This window comes from Macrotis lagotis, chromosome 2 (genome assembly GCF_037893015.1).
Source record: "Macrotis lagotis isolate mMagLag1 chromosome 2, bilby.v1.9.chrom.fasta, whole genome shotgun sequence".
Classification (NCBI taxonomy): Eukaryota; Metazoa; Chordata; class Mammalia; order Peramelemorphia; family Peramelidae; genus Macrotis; species Macrotis lagotis.
In genome coordinates, this window is record NC_133659.1 from 80,237,104 (window position 1) to 80,256,598 (window position 19,495).

Here is a 19,495-nt window from a genome sequence, read left to right on the forward strand (position 1 = left end):
GATGTGGAAGTGATACTACTCTTAAAAGAAAGTGACCATTCTGTTGTAGAGATTTTAATAGCAAAAAAAGAGCATGCTGTCTCCAGCAGACATATTATCTAAGACAAACTTATTTCAGGAAATGTCCTAGAAATCTAAGAGAAAAGATGGGATTTTATTTATGCTTAGAAACTCTTCAGGGAAAGTAAATTTAAAAGGATGGAAGATGCTAAAGAAAGAAATTCTCACCAGGTAATCAGGAAAAAACACAGTGAGAAAGAAGAGGAAAGAAAGAAATAAATGTGACAAAAGAGAAACTTTTCTCATGTATTCAGATTTTCAAGGACATTTTAGTTAGTTCCATTAAACAAAGATTCATCAAGTAACTTACTCAAATATAGTCCTCTACTACAGTCCTGTTACTATGCCATATCTGAGAGACAGCATGGTATGATGGAAGGGTTATTGGATTCACGGACCTGGGTTTGAATGAGTCCTGGCAGCAAATCTGAGTTCTTCAACTTGTTACCTGGTATACCATTGGACTAATCCTTTTTATTTCCCTGGGGCTCAATTTCTTCTGTAAAATGAGGGAGTAGGACTAAATAACCTCAGAGGACCCTCCCAGATCTAAATCTATGCTCCTATGATCTCGAGAGTATTCCTAGTTTCTTGAAGGTGCTGTCGACAGAGCACAAGCCCTGGCAAAGCTTTGACAATGTCTCCGGTAGACTATATCATCTGAGAAGCAATTGAGCTAAGTCTGGAGAGGCTTATCAACACAAGTTTAGCAACCAGTTTTACAACACCGTTGCTCTTCATTCAGGGAATTAGTTTTAAACTTATTATATGAACCAAAAATATTATACATAATCAAAATTATCTTCCATTTCAAATTCTTTGAATCTCTTATGGCACAGTTTACTGAGTTTTTAGGCAAAATAAAACAATAAGTTGGGTCTGCATTTGGGTGATATGAGAAGAGTTCTGAGATCAAATGTAACCTCAGACACTTACTAGCTATGTGATTCTTGGTAAGTCAATTAACCCTGTTTGCCTCAGTTTCTCCAACTGTAAAATGAACTAGAGAAGGAAATTGGCAAATTACTCCAGTCTTTGCCATGAAAACTCCAAATAAAAGGGGTCGAGAAATCAAATCATAACTGACTTTTTTATGATGAAAAATTAAAAAGTGGCATTTACTTTTAGCCATAATGTCAAAATGACGAAAACCCTTGAAGTTTCTCTGATATTTATGAAAAAGTTTATCACAAAAAATGATATTATACAAATTATATCTGAAAAATGTTGTTGTTCTCTAATCATTACACCAACTAGTTGCCCCCAAAAAACACATAACAATGTTAATGATAGAGTTCACAAAAAATGAAGTAGATATACAAAGAGCATACCTAGATACTTTAAAGGAATTTATATCTCCATTTCAGATAAATTACATTGAAGGACACTGGGTTCAGGGAACAAACCAGTCTTGATAGCCTTTGAGAAATTATGTGGAATCAAACTATAATAGTGGAGGTATGCTACATGTTCAGATCCCAACAATTTGCTTAGTTGATAGAACTTCTCCATATGGATCCTAAGGAGTGTCTTCTGGAAGAAAAATGACATGTAAGTGAAGTGCATTGCAGAGACTGAGTTGGATGTATGGACATTCTATAACTTGTTTTGTTTGACTATGTGTTTGGGAGAAAACTATATGTTTTCTATTGGCTATATTACTTGAATTGTGAGTATCTTTGAACAGCTGCCAGGTCAGTTTTGGTCAGGTCCATTGACTTTAATCAATGATTCCTTAGTGGTGTCCATCATGACACAATGCTATAAAGGGAAGGAAGGATCTTGGGATTTTCTCCTACTCCAAAGCCAGACCTTGGTCTTTTCATTTGTTCTTTTCCAATCTATATAAGGAGTCTTTGACTTTAGGAATTTCAAAGGTCAGGAGAATAATCCTTAGGAAATGGGGAGTAGAAACCAGGACAGGTTCTGTAGACATTGCAGATTGATGCTCCAAAGAGCTATCTTCAGGAGTGATCTTTAGGACCCCAACCCAGTAGAAGGACTCAGTGGTCAAGCCACATCTTGACATGAACTTGATAGTACCAATATTATACAGAACTATGCAGTTTTAAGACTATTTCCTCAGAGACTGAGGAAGTGTAGAGAAGAATATACCCCTGGAACCATGAGTAGAACTACAACAGATATAGCTATGGAAGAGAGCAATAGAGAATATATATTACATGCTAGGGAAGAATATCAGAAAACTGAAGACAAGACGACTGAAGACAATTTTCATAGTGGAAGAGGGGGATGAAGAGGGAAATGGATTCTGAATCAACTAGATGTCAATCTCCACCAAAATGCTGTGGACTGACTTATTAAAAAAAAAAAAAAGATGTTTTTCAAGTATTTTTTAAAAAAGAAAGTAGTGATAACTAAGAATTAACATGGGTTCACTAAAAACAAGTCTTCCCAAACTACCCTATTAACTTTTTTTACTTCTTAGACAGATAGCTCAGAGGATTTCCATAAGGATGATAAATCTTAATTTCAACAAGCAAATCTCTCATGATAGATGTGAACTACTGATGTTAAACATGAACTGTTGGAAAGAGTACCACAGGGTTCTGCCCATAGCCTTGCCCTGGTCAACATTTTTATTGGTTTGTACATGTGGTTCAAAGTTTGGATGAATAAGCAAATGAATCAAAATTATCTCAACTTGCTGAAATAATGAGAAATTTTATTTGGCTGAAAGTATAAAATAAGACAATACTGTGAAGTAGTTACTAAGAAAACTACAATTTTAGACTGTATTAATAAAAGTATAGGAAAAAGATGTTCTTGAAAGGATTGCCATTGTTTATCACAAAGTAAAACTGATCATCTTCACCCCAAATCTGTTTCTAAGTGCTCAGCACAATGTCAGACCCAAAGCATATGCAACAAAAATGTTTATTCCCCTCCCTGCCTTCTAAAGACTTCCCTTTTCTGTTGAAGTTACCATAATCCTTCCAGTCATGCAGGCTTACAGCCTCAAAGTCACATTTAAGTCTTTGGTGTCTTTCTCCCTCTATATATCCAACTTCTTGCCACATCTTGTCAATTCTATTTCTGCCACTCAGTTCACATGCATTCATTTCTACACATTCATAAAGCTACAATTCTAATTCAAACCATTTTTTCTTATCTGGACTATTAAGTCATCTAATTACACTCTTAGATTCTCTTCCTCCTTCCAATCCATTTTCCACAAAGCTGCTAAAAATGGTCTTCCTAAAGGACAGGTCTGATTGTCACTCCCCTGTTCTAAAAGGTTCAGTGACTCACTATTGTCTATTGGATATGAATCATATTCCTTATTCTGGCATTTAAAATCATTCACAGTCTTGCTTAACTTTTCAGAAATGTTTTACATGGCTCTTCCTCATGCATTCAACATTCCAGACAAAGTGACCTATTTTTTATTCTCTGACCTGTATGTCATCCTCTTAAAATCTTTACATTCCTTCATAAATCAACTCAGGTGTCATCTTCATGCCTTTACTGATCTCTCCAGCTGCTGGTACCTTCCTCCAAGAATAACTATAAAATATATATGTATTAAAAAAAATTTAAAAAGGGGCAGTTAGGTGGCGCAGTGGATAGAGCATTAACCCTGGAGTCAGGAGTACCTGAGTTCAAATCGTGTACACACACACACACACACACACACACACACACACACACACACACAATGTAAATACTTATGTTCATGCAATAGCAACAGAATACTTATTCCTTGGGAGCAAGGACTATTTCATTGTCGTCTCTGTCATCCTCATATCCCTGCTCCCCAACCTAAGAGGGTGATATAGTGGTCACTTAATAAATGTTCTCTCCATCTTCAAATTATGTTCTATTTATTTAGCTCCTTAAATGACTTAAATAATCCCCAGTAGATTAGAAGTTTAAAGTTAAAGGAATATTTTGTTTTGCCTTTGTATCCTTGATACCTAACACAAAGTTGACCATATAGTAGAGCTTAATAAATACTTGTTGGATTGAGATGAACCCTAAAGATGATAAGATGGCTTTAAAGATATTGGCTTCAGTTCTATTCACTTTAGTTTGTGAAGGGTCTTATGTCCATTTCATATGAATTTAGATGCAGAATCTAGGAATATTTAGCCTGGAGAAGACTACACAGAGACATTTTCAAATATTTGAAGGAATATCAGTGGGAAAAAGGTATTGACTTAAAGTTCTGTTTCTTTGAGAGGGTGGGAAATGTAGGCATATGAAAGCTGCTTTAATAAGATGAAAAAGAGAAATTGGATAGACCTGCCATGACTATGTGTCATCTCAGACATGTGGCATATTCTTTGTTCATTGACTTGGAGTCATTGCCACAAAACTTTCCCTACAAACATAGGCTCTTTCCTAAGGAAAGGAATTTGCAGGGCTTAACCCCTCAAAAATCCCTCTTCTTAACCCTACTATTGAAATTCTCACTGTTTAGAAACAGGTTAAACAATAAAGACAAAAATATCTCATATGACAGTCCATTTTCCCAGAATTCCTTCATAACATCTTGGACCACTAGATATGAACACAAGAAAAATTCAATTAGAAAGGAAAGGGAAAGAAGGGGGTCCAGGAGCTAGAAATACTAAATGGGGAGTGGTTGGCATAGGAAAGGTAGGCATCTGGAAAAATTCAGAACCAAGAAAGCAGATCTAGGGAAATGGGTTTCTAAAACTCTCTAGACTAAGTGAATTAACAGAACATATATATCCAAAAGAGGAACAGCTAAAGAATTGGAGTTTTTTGACCAAAGGAAGAGAAGGAAGGGGAAAGAGAGACCAAAGCCTGATCTTTTTTTTTTAATAGGTTCTTGCAAGGCAAATAGAGTTAAGTGGCTTGCCCAAGGCCACACAGCTAGGTAAATATTAAGTGTCTGAGGCCGAATTTGAACTCAAGCACTCCTGACTCCAGGGCTGGTGCTCTATCCTGTGCCATCTAACTGCCCCAAAAGCCCAATCTTTTTTTTATTTTAAGATTTTTTATTTTAGGTTTTTTTGCAAGGCAATGGGGTTAAGTGACTTGCCCAAGGCCACACAGCTAGGTAATTATTAAGTGTCTGAGGTCGGATTTGAACTCAGGTACTCCTGACTCCAGGGTCAGTGCTCTATCTACAATGCCACCTAGCCACCCCCAAAAGCCAATCTTTTTAACACACTATCTTATCCAGGATCATCCCTGTACAATCCCATTGGCATGACAGGCCATCTTTCCAGCCTGGCACTAGATGTGGCATTATTACCCCTCCTTAAATTCCCCTCAAACTGTGACTTGCTCTTTTTTTTTTAATAACATCTGGAGACTCCCAGGATGAGGAAACTCACATTGTATCTTTCCAAATAAATCTTTCAAAAATGTCTTTTTCTGGTTTGGAGACCTACAAACTTGAAAAAGTATATTCGTAACCTGATATCATAAACCTTCCCTCCTACCCTTACCATTCTCTCCCTTAAAAAAAGAATCCACAATGATATACAGTCCAAAGAACACTTTCCAAAGAAGGCATTAATTTTTCTTTTATTGGCAGGAACTTGCCTGTCTCTTGTTAAACTGAATTTTCCATTTTCAAAAGGGAAAAATCTCCATTGCATTTAGTGTTGTTGGGCTGTATATGTGTGTGTGTGTGTTTAAATTTGGGTGGTTATTCATGAACTATTAAAATTTCAGCTATTGTGGCCTACTTATAACTCATTTGTCTTAATCAAAGTATAGCTGTCAAAAAAAATTTTTAAAGTGTAGCTGTCTTTATAGTTCTCCCCTCTAACTACACACTGAACTTCAACCCCTCCCCCATTCTTAATTTAAGTTTTATTTATAATGACTATAATATAAAGGTGACTATTGTGCTTAAACCATCTTACATATATATTTGCCTTTGAGGGCTATTATTTGTCTGCTATTTTTGTTTGTTTTTTATTTATTTTGCCAGTTTTACTGGCAAAGAATTTAAATTTCCAAGCTGAAGTATGAAACGACAGCAACATGCTGTCAATGTAATTATCATACAGTCACTTTCAAAATTAGATTTAGAAGAAAATATTTCCATCGGCTTGGCTCAAATAGGGGAGCTGTCAAAAGAATGTTGCCCTTTACATCTTCAGATCATCCAATTTACACCTTCCAGAGTTTTCAATGGAGGAAAATTAAAGTCTGTTTCCTAGACTATAACAAATGAATCAGTGCTGTCACTATCACAGTCTCCACAGTATTAATCATTCTCTCAATTTATGCAATTTGTCCCCTTAAACTGCTTTCATTGGTGAGTCATGGACTAACTTATCTCTCTCTCCAAAAACTTTATCAAGATTGGCACTGGACCCCATTCGTGTGGGACAGTGGAGAGATAGCTGAGTCCCATTCCAAATTCTTGGCCTGGCAGTTCCATTCTCTTTATAAGTTTTTTCAGAATACTCCCTTTTCCTTAAGGAAAGAAGGCAAAATAAGTAGACACTGAAATATTCTTGGTAACTTTATCCAAGGATAGTTAGGTTTCCTTGAGATTCTCTCACCTAAAGGCATCCATGACTAAAGCTAGGAATACTGGGTGGGATAGGGAATTCTCAGGATGAAGAAACTCCCTCTACCAATGAAGGTCTGCACTCTCTCTACAATTTATAATCCTATGTATAGCTAGAGCAAGTATCACACCTGCAATCCAAAACTCCAGAACAAGATTAAAATGTAAAAGGAAAATATTTAACAAAATAAATAAAAATAGGAGTGGCTAGGTGGGGCAGTGGAAAGAGAACCAGCCTTGGAGTCAGGAGGACCTGAGTTCAAATTTGACCTCGAGACACTTAATAATTACCTAACTGTGTGACCTTGGGCAAGTCAATTAATCCCATTGCCTTAAATAAAAAATTTTAAAAACAAAACAAAGAAATAAATAAACTATAACACTGTTGTTTAGTCATTCAATCATGCCTGTCTCTAGATGACCCCATGGACAAAGTCATGGGGTTTTCTTGGCAAAGATATTAGAGTTGTTTACCATTTCTTCTCTAGGGTATCCCCATTTTACAGATGAGGAACTAAGGAAAATAGATTAAATGACTTGCACAAGTTAACAAAAATGTATAAAAGAACACAGATAATGTTACTATGTGGTTTTCGAAGTTGCTATGTGGACAGCAGGAATCTTTGTATGGGTTTAGTGGTCTATTGGGTTTTTATTGGGCATTGACATCACTGTCCTTAGAGAACTGAAAAATTAATGATTTGTTTAGGTCACCCAGGCAGTATGATAGGATAGGACTTGATAGGACTTGAACCCAAGTTGTCTTAGCTTCAAAATAGCTTTCTAGCCATTATATTACACTGTCATATACATGAAAACAGAATTAACTCTAAGTACTTCTTCACTATAGCAGTTCCCATCTTTCAAGAGTGCTCCTCATTCCAAATTTCCACTGGCTTCATCAGGTTCTAATTATGCACAGACACAGCAAGAACAAAAAACAGCAAGTTGAAAATCAATACAGAATGTTTCAAAAGTCTTAGTGAAGCTTTAAACTTTAACAGTTTGTATTTAATAATATTTAGTGTAACATATTTATATTAAGGTAGCAACTTGGTGGCACAGTGAATAGAGTCTGGAATCAGAAAAACTTATCTTCCTGAATTCAAATATGACTTAAACACTTCTAGCTCTGTGACCCTGGGCAAGTCACTTAACTCTGTTTGCCTTAATTTCTTTATCTATAAAATGAGCTAGAGAAGGAAATGGCAAACCACTCCAGTATCTCTGCCAAGAAAACTCCAATTGGGATCATGAAATGTTGTATATGGCTGAAATTACTGAACAGCAAAAACAATTGTTAATAATATGTATTATATTTAATGGTATATATTTATCACTTGAACTGGGTCCTCACTTCCCTTGGCTTTCCTCTTTCACACTTCTACTTGGTCTGGGAGAGTTCCAAGATTCAGGACTAGCCTAACCTGGTTGTTAGAGGCCCTTCCCAGGGTAGTCAGAATAATCTATATGCATAGACACCTTCTATGGAAATCAGGAACCTAAACTGAGAGCTAGAAGAGACCTCAAAAAGTCTTTTATAACAATCCCCTAACATTACAGAAAAGGAAACTGAGACCTGGAGAAGTTATAATATTTACTCAACAAAGCCCAGCTAGTAAGAGAGTGCTAGGATTTGGACCTATGTTTTCTGATTCCTTTCTGATTCCTTTCACTCTTTGTGATTCTCTAAATCCTAACTTTTCCCTCTTTGTGGTGAAGGTATTCAGACCAGTCTGATTCTTTGGGATCACAAGGTGAGAACATCAATTGTCATTTTACACATGAATCCCTGAGAGGTTAGTGCTTTGCCCATGGTCACAGAGGTAATGAGAAACATATTTGAACTCAGATCCTCTGACTTCAAAGGACTCAGGCCAGCACAGTAGTGTGGGTGCCCCTATAGAGAGTACTGTACTTCATTCTCACAGTACAGGTTCTTTCCTAATAACCTACAAGTAAAAACTTCTCACCTTTTGAATATGAGCTTCTTGAGGGCAGTAACTTTGCTTTGGTCTTGTAGTAACAGCAAGTGCTTACTAGAAATGCATAATATGGAGTTCACATAATAGCAACATTAATATAACAACTTCATGTTTGCAAAGAATTTTACAAATATTTTCTCATTTAATCCTCACAACAACCCTAGAAAGTAGATGCTCTTATTATCTTCATTTTCCAGATGGGGAAACTGAGGCAAATAGCAGGTATGTTGCCTGACTCAGATAAAACCTAGCATTTATATGATCATTTTCATGTTTGCAAAATAGTTTATAAACATCATCTCATTTGATATTATCAATAGCTAATTAAATAGGGCTCATTATGAACCAGGTCCTAAGCTAACTTTATGAATAATGTTTGTCCTTCATTTTCAAAGAAGACCAGGAAAATGATGCCATGACAAGCACATGAATTGGCTTTGAGTGAGGGGGTGCTGTGCTAAGTCACCAGTCTCACTCCTTCAGAGTCATCTGTTTCTGGTGGCCAGATATGAATCAGGATGACTGGAGATGACTGGGGGTGCAAGGGAATCAGGGTTAAGTGACTTGTTCAAGATCACACAGCTAGTAAGAGTCAAGTGTATGGGGTCAAATTTGAACTCCTGTCCTCCTGACTCCAAGGCCAGTGCTCTATCCATTGTGCCACCAGTCAATGCCCCATCTCAAAAACTATTATAATGATACTTGAAAAATTTTCCCTATTGGGTTGATATGAGAAAAGTGCTTTATAAATTCTTATCATAGGTTATTTATTTATCATTAATATTAATTTTTTGTTGTTGTTGAGTCATTTTTCAGTCATGTCTGTTCACACTTGGTGTTTTTCTTGGCAAAGATACTGGAATGGTTTGCCATTTCCTTCTCCAGCTCATTTTACAGATGACAAAGCTTTACAGATGAGGTTAAGTGAATTGCCCAGGGTCACACAATTAGCATCTGAGGTCAGATTTGAACTCATGAAGTTGAGTCTTCCTGACTCCAGGTCTGATACTCTATCCACTGTACCACCTAACTACTCAAGTGATAAATATTAATTAGTTTAATTATTCATATCTTGAATTACTCCCCCTCTAAAGTATAAACTACTTAAGGGCAAGGATGATGAACTTTTTTTTTCATCTTTTTATCCTTTATACTTAAAATGTAATAATTGATCATTGTTTTCAACTGAATTGAATTTGGGATGAGGAAATGGAGCTACCAAGTTGAAAAATGATTTCTCCAATATAAACACTAATTGATGGCAGAGCTAGAAATAATGATAATTTTTTTTGTCAGTTTCTACCACCCAGTCTAAAACCTTTGTGGGATGCCTGGAAAATCGTGGCTGTCTTACCCCAAGACATATTCCACATAGGATGGAACTGCAATATTAATACATCAAGGCTGAGCTGTTGGTAATTTTATTTCCTTTCAATTTCATTTAAAAAATACAGTGCCAATAAAAAAAAGGAAATAAAACTATTTCCAACAGAAGAAAGTGATTCTTTTAGAAACTACCATATGGTTTTAGGCAGCTCCCAAAATAAAAAATAAAAAAAAAAACCTGGCTGTTATTGCTGCTGACCTGGCCTCTGCAACATTTTTGCAGTAGTAATTTTGCACAGAAGAAATGCCATAGATTGACTACAGTGGATCATGTAACTTGTCTTTCATTAAAAAAGCTGACACTAAAAATAGGCTTGAAGAACCAGAAATTGAAATCATCCCTGTGCGATTACTCTTATGACTTTTTTCATGACAGTAATCACAAAGGAAGTTACAAAACATGATTTGGAAAATATCAATGATGGGCAAAAGGATCCCTTCCATTCAGATATTGGAATGGAGGGAAATAGCACATAAGTCTGTCAGAAAAGGTCTGATAACAAAACTTCACATTTCTAAGTCCCTTTTTTCCACAGGATAGAATGAAGTATCTTAACATACACATGAGGGAGCTCCTAATTATTCCAAAGGTTTCCAACAGACCAGGGGCAGCTAAATGACACAGTGGATAGAGTGCCAGGCCTGGAGTCAAGAAGACTCATTCTCCTGAGTTCAAATCTGGCCTTGGATACTTCCTAACTATGGGACCCTGGGCAAGTCAATTAAATTTATGTACCTCAGTTTCCTCATCTGTAAAATGAGCTGGAGAAGAAAATGACAGATCACTCCAGTATCTTTGCCAAAAGAACTCTAAATAGGAGCACAAGACAGGCACAAATGAAAAATGACTGAACAAAAAAAGAACAGGCCAATATGGAATGAAAGAATAATGACTTTACCAAGAACAAAAAAAGTAATTCAAACTCAAATGTTTAAGTACATACCACTAAAATCCCACAGCCCCCTCCTCATTTTACATTTCATATATCTATATCATTGAGAAAGTCTACAAGCATTAGACATCTATAGAATGAAAAAATAAAATTATTAATCTCATTCAAATACATGAAACTAATCATTTCTTTCTCATTAAATTTTAATCACACTTTAGAGAAAGATATCATCTCAGCGACAGAGATCTAGAAAGAAAATCCAGTGGTCATCTCAACCTGAGGACCAGAGAAATTCAAGGGACTTACCCAAGTTCACATAGGTTACAAGAGGCAGAGATGGTATTTTTAATTCCTATTATAGCTCATTGCCACTATATAGCTCTGCCTTTCAAATCAAGGACCTCATTGGCAGCTATGTCATGAAAAAAAAAAAAGCATAGATTTGTACTCAAACTTTTCCTCAGACTCTATCATCCCATAAACTTCTGTAACAATTAAAACAGTCTCATATGCACATCAAGTGTCCTATACAAGGAGGGAGTTGGTAGGTTCAGAAACATAAATGTACAATCCTGTGATATTTTATTTATGTGCTATCTATAAACCATAGGTCTTCACTGCATCCAGGGCTTTCCAGTCATCCTGATCCATATATCTGGCCACTTGATCCAACTGGCTCCAGAGGAGAATATGAGACTAATGAACTTGAACAGTCCTCCCTCACTTAAATCTAGTTTATTTGTAGATCATGGCATTACCTCCTTGATGTCATGGTCCTCTTCAAAAATGAAGGACAAACAGCAACCTCTGTGAATAGGAGGAGGACTTACCCCATTGGTAGCCCAGTTGGAACTGATCAGTTGGGCAGCACAGCATCTTTCCTTTTTTGTTTTGTTTTTTTTTGCTTTTTTTCTTCCTTTCTTCTTTACCTGCCTTCTGTCCACATATGGTGTTATACTTACCTGTGGGTGCTCTGTCCATAAGAATGTACATTTTGATCACTGAAACCTCATAAGAAATCTTGAGGTTTGTCTTCCTTAAGGACCATGCCTTAAACCCAAATCACTCTGGCTGTCAGAGACAACAATAGATCCCAAGCCAAGCCTCATTTGGTCACTGTTTGGGCCCAGATTGGTTCAGAGTAAATGTAAATAGGAATTATTTTTGTTTTGTCTAGAAACCCTAAAGGGTCTTCTCTTCCCTGATTGATTTTTATTTTTAACTAGGTACAAGAGGTCAATCTCTGCTTCATTTCTTATCTAACCTTAATCACTGAAAGGCATAGCCTCAAAAACACTGAGACCTGTTAAAGACCTTAGTTAAAAAAGTCAAGAGCTTTCACAACCTCCAAGGCCATCTCCAGTCATCCTGATCCATCTATCCTCTGGGCCCAGTTGACTCCAGAGAAGAAAGTGAGACTGGTGACTTTACTCAACCTCCCTCACTTAAATCCAGTTCACTCGTATGTGATGGCATCACCTCCCCAATGTCATGATCCTTTTCAAGAGCAAAAAACAAACAGACAACTGCAGACCGTATCAAACTTTTTTTTAAATAATACTTTTCTTTTTTAGATGGAGGGGGAATGAAGGCAGGTAGTCTCATATGAAGTGCTGGTTTATTTTCTTCCTTGGCATTTGGTCTTTTTCCTCCTCCCCTATTTATGCATAACTTTGTAAAAGATCTACCCAACTAAGGGTTCTGCTACAAATAGGAAAGGATCAGGGACCTTAACCACTGTTTGAGCAACAAGCATATTGGTATTTCCGCATGCATGGCTCGATAATTGTGCTTTAAAGTATATAATTATTTTAATTCTTCATGAGGGTTTAATATTTTGATGACGGCAATGTATACAGTGAAGGCAGGCGATTCAGTGGATAGAGCATTAAGCTGAGAGAGTCAGGAAGATCTAGCTCAAATTTGACCTCAGACACTTAGCAACTCTGTGATCCTAGGTAACTCCTTTAACCAGTGGTTGCCTTAATTCACTAGAGAAGAAAAATGGCAACCCACTCCTGTATCTTTGCTAAGAAAACCCCAACAAGGGTCATGAAAGAGTCAGACATGACTGAAAAATGATTAAACAAAAAATTAACTCAGAATTATAACCCATGACAAGAATTTATAAAGCACTTTTCTCATATCAATCCAATAGGGAAAAATTTTCAAGTATTATTAAACTAGTTTTCAAGATGGGGCGCCGACTTGTCCAAGTTAGCTCAGGGCCTGACCCATAATAAGTGCTATGTAAATGTTAGCTATTGTTACCAAGAAAACCCCAAAGACAGTATTGGTTTGCTGTGGTCCACATAGTCATGAAGAATTGAACAAAACTGAGCAACATCAAAAAATGTGCAGTGTCCTGCCAACAACTGACTTTGGAAAGTGTTAATCCTACTTCAAATAAATAATAACAACAGACATTTAGGTGATACTTTATAATGCAAAGCAAATTTTATATATTAACTCATTTTATTATCTAAACCATTCTGTTCTATGATGATGAAACTAATACTCAGATATTAAGTGTGTAGTCCAAGGTCACACAGCTAACAAGTAGCAAAGCAGTGAATTCTTTTCAGTGAACCACAGCTGCCTCCCTAATAATAGCTCACTTTTATATACCTCTTTGAGGTATACAACTTACATTTCTCAGCAACTATGTATAATAGATAATACAAGTATCATTATTCCCATTTCATAAATCAGAAAAATGAAGCAGATGAAGTGCCTTGCCCGAGGTGTGACGTAGTTAAGAAGTGGGATTTGAAGCTGGGATTTGAACCCAACACCCTCAGATTCTAAAATATCTGCTTTTTCCTACTAACAATTCTGGATTTTAAATAGCAGTTATAATATGGTGAATTATGCTTGAATTAAGATTGACTTAGATCCAAATCCAACCTGGAATATTAGGAGTATAAACTTTTACTTGTTTCCTCCCCTGTAGAATGGGACTAGTGGATAGAATTTTAGGCCTGGAGACTGGAAAACTCCTCTTCTTGAGTTCAAATCTGACCTCAGACACTTACTAGCTGTGTGACCTTGGGCAAGTCATTTACTCTGTTGCCTCAGTTCTTCATCTGTGAAATGAGCTAGAGAAGGAAATGGAAAGCTACTCCAGTAGCTTTGTCCAAAAAAAAAACCCCAAATAGGATCAAGAAGAGTCAGACAAGACTAAAAAAGAAATGAATGAGAATGTAAAGTGCTATGTAAATGTTAGCTATAATTCTATTCTAGGTATAGGCACACAGAATCTTTCCTGAGATATTCTTCTAAAATTTCAAGTCATAATTTAATTTTCTTACAAATAATCATTAGCCTTTCCTTACTCTTTTGATTTATTTTTCTAAAAATGCTATGATTGTTCTATTTCTTATGTATATATAAATAGTTCATATTTTCTCCTTATAAACAATTGCATAAAAATAATGTTTCAACTGATGTCTTGACCTGTTGTCAGAAGGTGTCATCTTTACTCCCCTTCTTTCCTCTAAAATATGATGATGGTCCCCCTTCTGTGGACTTTGCAGACAGGAGGCTCTTAATAAATGGTTGTTGAGCTGATTTCTAAGCTAAAAAAAGAAATCAATTATCTTTATCCTTCATTAGACTGTGTGCTTCCGGAGGGTTAAGTCCTGCCTTTTGCCTCTTTTTTTTGTATCCCCAGTCCTTGGCACAATAGTAGGAGCTTAATACTTGTTTATTGACTGACTGACCTTCCTTAAACTGCTCTGTGTAAAACTCTGCACCTAACCAAAAAAACCCACAATTTTTGAAAACTACTGCTGCATGTAGTTGGAAAACTAAATAAACAGATGGATAGATACAATAGACAGGCAGGCAGGCAAGCAGGAAGACATAGATAGCTAGGTAGCTGGATAGTTAGATAACTGGATAGCTAGGTGGCTAGATAGATGGATGGATGGATGGATAGACAGGTAGACAGATGGTAGGTAGGTAGACAGACAGACAGATAGATAGATAGATAGATAAAAGAATTCCTAGGGGAAACATATCCAGCTCTCTAGACTCATCAGATGCAAGGATGAACAAACTTGCATTTTAAAATAAAGAGGAAAAAACGACTCTTTAAAGTGCTCTGGACTGACCTTTGTCCAGAGTCTCTTACTAGTATTGTGCTCTAAAATGAACAGAAAAAGAACTAAACACTTTCCTAAGATTTGTAAAAGTCTTTTTTTTCCCCTGAAAGCCAGGATAAAGTATCAGACGTAAGAATTCGTCCCAATTCAGGCGTTTCCTAAAGAGGACTAAATGACGGTGTTTAGTATTTGTTTTCCTGCTCTGGCTCGATAGAAGACGTTTCTGAGAGCAGAAATATTAGCTTCTTCAGAAGCTGGATAACTTTATGACTCGGAATCCTTGGCCGCTCCTGCGGGGGCTGCCCCCTTTCTTTGAGGATGCCACTGACAACACCTCCAGTACCTGGGAAGGGGGGGGGGTGCCATCTGTCATTCATGCAGCCGCTCGGTTCGCTTTTGTTACTGTCCCCAAATCCTTCCAGTACCAGCCTCTCCTTCCCAAAGCTCAGCTTCCCTTTATCTGCGCTCTTTTGCAACGCTTGCAAAACAGGAGACTTTCTCTTCTGCTTTGCCTCCCTCTGGCTCAAGGAAAGGACCCTTTCCAACTTGGGAAAGCCAAGACGTCGCCTCTTTTTTTTACTCTCTAAGGGAATAAGCCCCGTCTACGCTACCAGGAAAAGGAACGCCAACCGCAGGGGGCAGAGAGGGGAATCCTGGTTTGAGGCTAAGGCTTCCCGAGGAGCCCGGGGAGGCTCAGCGGTCCTCCCCTGCCCTCCAAGTGAGGAGGCTCGAGCTGTCTGGGGGCCAGGGCGCGCCGGGCAGTGCCCAGGGCTCCCAGGAGAGGGGCGCAAGACCCCCGCCTCCCACCTGCGCTCCCTGGCAACTTGTCCTCCCTTTGGACCCGTCGCCTCGCCAGTCCTTGACATCCTCCGCTTCTCTCAACCCTCCAGCGCGGGCTTGGAGGATCCCCATGGAGGAGCCCGGCCAGGACCTTGGGGAACACCACCGGCCGGTCTGAGATCCTCACACACCCGAGGGTCCCCAGGCCGGAGAAGAAGGGGGGGGGAGGCGAGAAGGCCAGGTGAGGAGACCTTGCGGCCAAGCTTGGGGTGAGGGACTGGGGAGCCCCCATCCCCGAGTCCTGCTCCAGAACCCAGAGGGGTCCCCGAGAGCCCGGGGAGCGCTGCCCTCCCGGGGGGAGCCGGAGGTACCTTGGATATAAGCGCATTTGCTCTCGTCCAGCTGGCTGGAGGCAGATCCGCCCATGGTGCTGAGGCCGAGGCGGAGGCCGGCTGCGGCTGGGCCTCGGAGGCTGCTCTGCCCCGGACTCCCGCGGCTTCACCCCACGCGGGGAGGGGGCTGGGGGCGGGACAGGCGGCTCCCACTGGGCAGCCCTTGCCCTGGAGTGGCCGCCACACGCCCCGCGCTGCAGTCACCGGAGGCTGGCAGCTCCGAGGGATGTGGCAGGTTCCCCGGTCCCGGCCTGGGGGTTTTCTCTCCCCGGTTTCTTCAATTAAAACGTAAACTTCCTCCTAGAAGCACCGCCTTCTGAGACGCCTCCTCTGGCCCTCGCCCCCTGGCAGTGTGAGGCAGGAGGGCCGGATTTTCTCTGCAGATTCGCAGCTCCAAGACTTCTCTGCAGTTTTCCCTCTCCCCGACTCAGATTCTTCACTTTGCCGCTCTCCCTGTTGGTCTGTCTCTCCAGCCCTGCACCCCAGGGTGGATAAGGCCCAGGGGAAGGAGGTCCTGCTTTTTTTCCTACAGGGAAAGTAAAACTACAACTTTGGGAGAAGTATGGGGTTTCCCCATTCCCAAGCGAAATAAGGTACAAGGTCCCAAAATCTGAGTTTCCAGTAGTTCAGAAACTGCCAACCTGTACCACACGCATAGCCTGGCCTCTTTCCCTTTCCAGAAGAAAATCTACCAAGGAAGGAGAGGGAGAAAAGAGACGTAGGGCAGGGAAAGAGAGAGCATAAATGGTTCAGTCTATGAGATTCTGCTCCATATAATCTCTTAATTAAGGCATAGACTCGGGGGACCTGTAGGATTCCTTTTACTCTCGACTTTCATTTCAAGGCATCCAGGTGCAAGGCATTGTGGGACTCAACCAATGGTTCATCTAAATCAACCTGTATCCAGGGGAAATGGTGAAAATGACTAAACTATTGTTCACTTCCCAAACTCTTATCTTTGATGGTCTCTTAATAAGATGCAGTCCTGGTAGAGCGGTAGATTCTGGGAAGTGGAAAACCCTAGCAAGAGTTCCATAACGAATTTTACCTGACCCCAACAGCAACATGGGGGTGATGCTCAACCCTGAAGGACGCGCTCATTCCATCAGTGCAACAGTTGGGAACAATTCTGGGCCGTCTGCAATGGACAGTGCCATCTGTATTCAGAGAAGGAGCCGTGGAGTTTGAACAAAGTGCAAGGACTATTCCCTTTAATTTAGAAAAAACCAGATATCTTTATTGTCTGATCTTGTTATCTCTTAGACTTTTTGTCTCTTCCTTAAGGATGTGATTTCTCTCTCATCACACTCAATTTGGATCAATGTATAACATGGAAACTAAGTAAAGACTGACAGAGTGCTTTCCGGGGGGGGGGGGGGAAGTAAAATTGGGGGGGGGGGGGATTGTAAAACTCAATATCTTTAATTAAAAAAAAAGAAAAAGGGGAAAAAAGAATTTTATCTGGTCACATTATAAGTGTCTAGTCGTTACTTTAACTTAAGCTCCATTTTTTCTTTTTAATTTTTATTAATATCTTTTGCTTTTAATTTATGTTGAGTTCTAGGTAGGGGAAGCTAGGTGGCGTAGTGGATAAAGCACCGGCCCTGGAGTCAGGACTACCTGGGTTCAAATCCGGTCTCAGACACTTAATCACCTAGCTGTGTGGCCTTGAGCAAGCCTCTTCCCCATTTGCCTTGCAAAAACCTAAAAAAAATAAAATGTGTAGTTCTGAACATCTCTCTGCCTCCTCTTCTTCCAAGAGACATCTCTTGTAACATTCCTCTCTCAAGTCTCTCCCCACTCTAGTCCATCCTTCACTCAGGTGAAAAATTGTTCTTCCTAAAACTGAGGTCTGATTATATTACCCGACTATTTGATAAATCCAGTGACTCCCTATTACCTCCAGGATCAAATATAACATCATCTTTTGACTTTCAAAATTCTTCATAACCTACCTGACCCCTTCTATTTGCCTTTCTCACTGTCTCCATCTTTCTTCTTTCCTCCCTCCACTTATTTCTCTCTGACTTTCTATGTCTCTCTCTCTCTCTCCTCCTTTCTCTGTCCTTTCATTTTTTTCTTTCCTCCCTCCCACCACTCTCTTTCTCTATTTCTCCTTTTCTCTCTCTCCCCTTCCTCTACCCCCTTTCCCTTCCTTTCCCTTCCCTTCCCTCCCTCTCTCTGTATATATCTCTCTGTCTCTGTTGATGAAGCTATGAACTCATCCAACCTTTCTGGAGAATAATTTGGAATTATGCTCAAAGGGGCAATAAAAATGTTCATACCCTCTGAACCAGCAATACCACCACTGGGTCTATACCCTAAAGAGGTCATGAAAAAGGGCAAAAACATCACTTGTACAAATATATTCATGGAAGCCCTGTTTGTGGTGGCAAAGAATGGGAAATTGAGTGTCCATCAATTGGAGAATGGCCGAACAAATTGTGGTATATGTACGTTATGAAAACTATTGTTCCATTAGAAACCAGGAGGGATGGGAACAGAGAAGCCTGAAAGGATTTGCATGAACTGATGCTGAGTGAGATGAGCAGAACCAGAACACTGTACACCATAACAGCAACATGGGGTTGATGATCAATCTTAATGGACTTTCTCATTCCATCTGTGCAGCAATCAGGGACAATTTTGGGGTATCTTCGATGGAGAATACTATCTGTATACAGAGAAAGAATTGTGGAGTTTGAACAAAGACCAAAGACTATTACCTTTAATTAAAACACACATCTTATTATGTAATTTTGCTATCTCTTATATTTTATTTTTTTCCCTTAAGAATATGATATCAACTTAGATCAAGGTATAGCATGGAAACAATGTAAAGACTAACAGACTGCATTCTGGGGGGGGGGGGGAGGGAAGTGAGATCAGGGAAAAAACTGTAAAATTTAAAAATAAACTAATAATTAAAAAAAGAGAACCCTGTCCCTGATTTTAGGGCCTTCCCTCTGAGTTTACCCTCAATTTATCTTTCATATGACTTGTTTAAGGGCAGCTAGGTGGCAAAGTGGATAGAGCGCTGGTCCTAAAGTCATGAAGACCTGAATTCAAATCCAACCTCAGACATAATTGCCTAGCTGTGTGACCTTGGGCAAGTCACTTAATCCCATTTCCTTAAATAAATAAAAATTTTAAAAAAAGGAACTGAGTTTATCTAACTTGTTTGCTCATGGTGGTTTGCACATTATCTCCTCCATTAAATGATGAGTTCCTTGGAAGCAGGAGCTTTTCTCTTTTTTTTTTTATACTTTATTTCCCCAGTGCTTAGCATAGGGCTTAGCATTATGATTAGTGGCTATTTTGTCTTAGTAGACTGACACAAAAGAATTTTTAGAAAGAAAGAGTGGAAGGG

At 39.0% G+C, this 19,495-nt stretch overlaps 1 protein-coding gene across 1 annotated transcript in view; it reads right to left on the reverse strand.

The window, feature by feature from the left end:
- The window catches only part of NIBAN1 (niban apoptosis regulator 1), a 186,127-nt gene extending 168,977 nt beyond the window's left edge, over positions 1 to 17,150 (reverse strand). Inside the window, exon 1 of the mRNA XM_074222223.1 lies at positions 16,105 to 17,150. Within this exon, the coding sequence (XP_074078324.1) occupies positions 16,105 to 16,159 (55 nt within the window). The 5' untranslated portion in view covers positions 16,160 to 17,150. The remainder of the gene's footprint in view (positions 1 to 16,104) is intronic.
- Between the last annotated feature and the right edge of the window lie 2,345 nt (positions 17,151 to 19,495).